The sequence below is a fragment of the Triticum aestivum genome, chromosome 5A, assembly GCF_018294505.1.
Source record: "Triticum aestivum cultivar Chinese Spring chromosome 5A, IWGSC CS RefSeq v2.1, whole genome shotgun sequence".
Classification (NCBI taxonomy): domain Eukaryota; kingdom Viridiplantae; phylum Streptophyta; class Magnoliopsida; order Poales; family Poaceae; genus Triticum; species Triticum aestivum.
Window position 1 is genome coordinate 671644407 of NC_057806.1, and position 5981 is coordinate 671650387.

The following is a 5981-nucleotide window of genomic DNA, read 5'->3' on the forward strand; positions in this document are numbered from 1 at the left end:
TTAACATTTTGAAGCATTGATTTCTTTTTGCCATGTTTTCTATGAATGCCACCTGGTGATGAAACTCTGTAACCAATCAAACATTTGTCAATGTTTGGCCGAATATATTTTTCCCCAGTTTTTTTTTCAAATTTATTTCCCTCTTTTTACTGTTCACCCATGCTCTCGGGATCAGAACAACACTTTCGGGGAAAACTAGGGGAAGCTTCACGAAGAGTCACTTAGGCTGGTCATAGTGGGGAGTAACTTAGACTAGTGTCATATGCATGACACTAGTCTAAGGTGGTGTTTGGTTCTCTAGTCCTAGGACTTTTTCTAGTCCCTAGGACTTTTTGAAAAAGACTCTCAAGGAGGTGCTTCTAAGGACTTTTAGCAAAAAGTTCCAAAAAAGTCCCACCCTGTTTGGTTTGCTAGGGACTTTTTCTAGTCTCAACACAAAAAAGTCCCTGGAACTAAACACCCCCTAAGTTACTACCTTCGTAATGCAAAGTAACATAATAATAGTGTCATAGATGGCTTTATTTATTAGCTTGTAGACTCATCTTGTCTTGGGAAGCGCTATGTTACAGTAACATATTATGTTACTACCTCACATTAAATACTTGCCACATAAGTAAAAATTTCTTGAAGTGCGCTATGTTACTAGCTAGCTAAGTTACTCCCACTATGACTAGCCTTACTCACGTTGAGCAGTTGGAAAAAGATTGAGTGACTCGGTCAAAACTGGCTAGATGTATGTCAGAACATACCCAAAGCCCTTCTCAGGTAAATAGCTTCCCAATGGCAGCCACCTAATTTTTCACACCACAGTAAAGAGAAAAGGTCAAAAAACAAGAAAAAATAAAGCTTACGCGCTTTAATTTCTGTGACGACGATTATTTCACCATGTCGCCATCCCCTAATTGCCAAAACTAAATGCAGTGTTCACGGACAGTCATCTAGGAGTAGATGGACTAGCTACGCAGCGGATCTTGACGCAACGACGAGACGCCCCCTAGCTAGCAATGGTCGGGCTCGGTCTCGCGCGACATCTCCTCCAAGGACTTGCCCTTGGGCTCCGGGACGAGGAAGGTGAGCATGAACCCCATCAAGCTGCACCCAGCGAGCACGAGGAGGGAGCAGCGCACGCCGATGCCGGGCTTGTATCCATGGGCGGTCTTGGCCGGGTCGGGGCTCTGGGCGAGGTACAAGAACCCGAAGGACCCGATGATGGCGCCCACCTTCCCCGAGGCGGCCGATATCCCGTGGCACGTCGCGCGGAGCCTGGCGGGGTAGATCTCGGCGGGGACGATGAAGGTGGTGGCGTTGGGCCCGAAGTTGGCGAAGAAGAAGGTGAGCGCGTACATGACGACGAAGCCGGCCTGGTGGCCCTGGCCCGTCCAGTAGTCGTAGGGCACGGCGAGGCCGACCATGAAGGCGGTCATCATGAAGAAGCCCATGAGCTGGATCTTGAAGCGGCCGACGGAGTCGATGAAGGCGACGGTGAACCAGTAGCCCGGCACGGTGCCGCAGAGCGCGATCAGGATCTGGGCCCGCGCGATGTGGAACAGCTCGTCCAGCGCGCTCATCGTCGCCGCCGGCGGGATCCACCCGATGGCGCTGAAGATGTCCTTCTGGAACAGGTTCTGCGAGTAGTAGGCGATGTCCAGGAGGAGCCACGTCGACGCGGTGCCGACGAGGTGGAGCCCGTGCCGGCGCACGAACTCCCGGGAGAAGAGGCCGAACGACGGCGGCGGCGTGTGGGACTTGATGGAAATCACGGTCTCCAGATCGCCGGCCTGCTCCTTGGTGATCTCCACGTGGAGCACCTTGGACATGTCGGCCGCGGCGCGCTCGGCGTTCTTGGCGATGAGCGCCGTGTACCGCGCCGTCTCCGGCATCTTCATCCGCCAGTAGAAGGTGAGCGCGGCGGGGAGCGCGCCGAGCATGAGCACGATGCGCCACACGTAGTCCGCCTGCGCCGGGGTGGACGCCGCGGGGTCCGCCGCGTACGGAGGCGCCGGGAACAGGTCCCTGAACAGCGCCGTGATCCCGATAGCCACGCCGCCGCCGGCGAGGATGCCAAACCCTTGCATCGCGAAGACGGCGGCGATGAACGCCCCGCGCGTCCGCTTGTTGGCGTACTCGGACATGATGGTGGCGGAGAGAGGGTAGTCGCCGCCGATCCCGAAGCCGAGCCAGAACCTGAAGAAGCAGAGCGTGGCCATGACGCTGGTGGGCGTGTTGCCGAACGAGAGCCCCGACGCGACGGAGCAGAGGATCATCAGCATCAGCGTCATGCCGTACACGCTCTTCCGGCCGACCTTGTCACCCAGCCAGCCGAAGAAGAGCTGGCCGGAGAGCGTGCCGACGAAGGCCACGCCGTTGACGACCGCGGAGACGGTCGGCGGGAGGCTTCCCGGGCGGGGCAAGCCCGGGACGGTGTAGTAGATGCGGCCGATGAGCTTGGTGACGAGGGAGATGCAGAAGAGGTCGTAGGCGTCGGTGAAGAAGCCCATGCCGGCGACGATGATGGCCGTGAAGTGGTACCACTGCGTCTTGGCGCCGTCCAGCGCCGAGAGCACGTGCACCTGGTCGCCCGCCATTGCCACCGCGCGCGCGCCAACCTCTATGCCTATGCGTGCGTTCCGGCCGGCGGCGAAAGTGGTGGTGCGATCCGCCGCGGTGGAAGGTTGTTGAGGTTTAGGATGGGAGTGAACTGAGGGAGAAGGCACAGGTGTCTGCCAGCCATGTATATACGGAGAGGCGAGCATATTCGGGGCTCCTGGTCCTTCGTTCCTTGGAGACCAACAACTTCTCCCTGTTTAACGGTTCTCTTCTCTCCCCCAAAAGAAAAATCGGTTCCCTTGTGCAAAGAACAACATGGAGGGGCTCAGAGTTTCCCGTGCATCGCGAAGCCCTTTTACGTGCATGCGGACTGCGGAGGTTTTGCTTTCGTTTTCTATGTGAAAATGAAAATGTTTGGAGCCAGGGGCATATTCTTGTTTAGTCTGCAGTATCCAAGATCCGTACATTTTTGTGTATATAGCCACACATGATCAAACTTCGCCACATGAACCAGAACATGGTCTCCGTCACATGAACCAAAACATGCGTGTAACCTACAAGTGTACCAAAAAATCCGAATAACACCGTGATGTTAAAGTTGCTTTGACTTGTCAAGTTCCACTATTCAAGTTGTGATCTAGTGTAGCATAAATTTCTAAGTGGAAGTTCAACTTCACAGTTTCCACTAAGCACCGATATATAAAACAATGTTTTGGAACTAAATGATGAGATGTGCCAATGAGACTTTGTGGGGGATTGTTGGAATTTTGCTAGTAGCCCTTTGGCCCAAATCCCAACTAAAATTCTGAAATTCTCTTGGCCCATTCATGCACACATGTGAGTGGAGTGAGTGAGGCTAAAGTTTAGTCCCACCCCAGAAGTTGAGAGAGAGTTGCACCTCTTTATAAGGTGAGTTCTTCTACCACTTGTATGAGCATGAGAAGAGGAGACCTACACGCGCGCTCCTCCTCCTCGCTCGCCTCGCCACGCCACGCCTCGTCACGACGCGCCGCGCCGCGGGTTCCGAACGTCTACCCTAGCCGCCGCCGCTTCGTATGGTTTCTCATCACCGTTCCAGATCATTGCGCCGCCAAGCAAGTCTTCTCCATCCCTCCTTCCGGCATGCACCGCGAGAAGGCACAGCAGGCCTCCGAAACCCCGCCTCTCGTGATCCTGTACGGGAGAGGGGTGATCAGGTTTTTAGGGAGCGCACTCGCGCGACTGCTGGCAGCGACGACTTCGCGAACGACGACTTCTTCCCCGACCTCGGCAACCTCGTCCTCGACGACATGGGCGCAACGTCAACGCCGGCGGTGCTGCACCCGCTGCAACGTATGTGATTCTATCCTTCCTGTTCGAGATCGTGGTAGAATTCATGTTTCTAGTATGTGCCCTAGATGTGATATGTTCATCTGCTATGCTAGTTCGCATAATTAGTTTAATCTCTGCTGCTGTGGTCATGATTTATCTTCTGTTTATTCGGATTAAATCTCGTAGTAATTTGCTCATATTTCCAACAATCCAAAAACCTGATTATAGGCAATTTACTCCGAGTGGTTTTGCTGCGCATCTGAAGCCGCCTGCCTTTAAGGGGGCGCAATATAAGAGGTGGCGCACGAGAGCAGTCTACTGGTTTCAGACCATGAGCTGCTATGATGCCACCAAGGGCAAGCCTGAGGGCGATCTTAATCCAGCACAGCTAGAAGCTTTTGAGAAGATCGATACCCTCTTTAAAGGCGCTCTTCTGAGTGTTCTTGATGACTCCATTGTGGATTCGTATATGTCATTTGACAACGGCAAGGACATGTGGGCTGCGCTCGAGGCCAAGTTTGGTGCCTCAGACGCCGGCTGCGAGTTGTACTTCATGGAGCAATTCTATGACTACAAGATGACTGATGAGCGCCATGTTGTACAGCAGGCTCATGAGATACAGTCGCTCGCAAAAGAATTTGAGTACTTCAAGTGTGTGTTGTTGGAAAAATTTGTTGCCGGAGGCATCATTGCCAAGCTTCCACCTTCGTGGAACAATTTTGCTACTTCCCTGAAACACAAGAGACAGGAGTTTTCTGTTGCGGATCTCATTGGTACTCTTGATGTTGAAGAGAAGGCGAGAGGAAAGGACACACGTGCTCGAGTTGCTGAGGGAGGTTCTAGTGCCCACATGGTACAGAAGAAGAACTCCCAGCCCAACAAGTTCAAAAACAATAAGAACAAAACTCAGGGCAAAGGCAAGTTTGATACAAAGAATAAGCCATCACATTCTACCAACTTCAAGAAGAATTCTCATAAGAAGGGGAAGGGACTTTGCCATGTCTGCGGTGATCCTAATCACTGGGCTCCGAAGTAACCTAACCGCTTTGAGGAGGGCGAACATGAGAAGAGCGGCAAGTCCGCTAATGTTGTCATCGGTGATACTGATATGAAGGAATCAGGGTACAGTATTTTTCCTACCATCCTTTCAGTATTTCAATCCCCTGATTGGTTAATTGACACCGGTGCCAATGTACATGTTTGTGCTGACGCCTCCATGTTTTCTTCTTACCAGGCAACAGGGACTTCACCCGTGCTGATGGGGAACGGGTCACATGCCATCGTTCGAGGTGTTGGTATGGTCGATCTGAAGTTTACTTCGGGGAAGACTGTGCGTCTGAAGAACGTTCATCATGTGCCGTCCATCAATAAAAATCTCGTTAGCGGTTCCCGTTTATGTCGAGATGGTTTTAAGTTGGTTTTCGAATCCAACAAAGTTGTAATTTCTAAGTGTGGACAATTTGTTGGAAAAGGCTATGAGTGCGGAGGCTTGTTCCGCCTATCTTTGTCAGATATTTGCACTAAAGTTATTAATAATGTTTGCCACAATAATGAGTCTGATATTTGGCATTCACGACTCTGTCATATGAACTTTGGTTGCATGACGCGGTTAGCCAATATAAATTTAATTCCGAAAATCTCTACTGTCAAAGGCTCCAAGTGCCAAGTATGTGTGCAAGCTAAGCAACCTCGCAAGTCCCATAAGACTGCAGAGGCAAGAGACTTGGCGCCACTAGAGCTTATACATTCTGATCTTTGTGAGATGAATGGCATGTTGACAAAAGGTGGAAAGAGATACTTCATGATGTTGATTGATGACTCCACTAGATATTGTTATGTGTATCTTCTGAAATCAAAAGATGAGGCTTTGACTTTCTTTAAAAACTATAAAGCTGAGGCAGAGAACCAACTTGATCGAAAAATTAAACGGCTTAGGTCCGATCGTGGTGGAGAGTATTTTTCCAATGAATTTGATCTGTTTTGTGTGGAACATGGTATAATCCATGAGAGGATGCCTCCCTACTCACCCCAGTCAAATGGGGTAGCCGAAAGAAAGAACTGAACTCTAACTGATATGGTTAACACCATGTTAGACACCTCGTGTCTATCCAAGGAATGGTGGG

General features: G+C 51.2%; 1 protein-coding gene across 1 annotated transcript; it reads right to left on the minus strand.

Annotated features, from left to right (window-relative positions):
• Positions 1–704: 704 nt before the first annotated feature.
• LOC123108331 (probable inorganic phosphate transporter 1-7) lies at positions 705–2713 on the minus strand. The gene has a single exon (XM_044530147.1). It carries the CDS (start codon positions 2583–2585, stop codon positions 999–1001), a length of 1587 nt encoding a protein of 528 aa, XP_044386082.1. The 5' UTR covers positions 2586–2713; the 3' UTR covers positions 705–998.
• Between the last annotated feature and the right edge of the window lie 3268 nt (positions 2714–5981).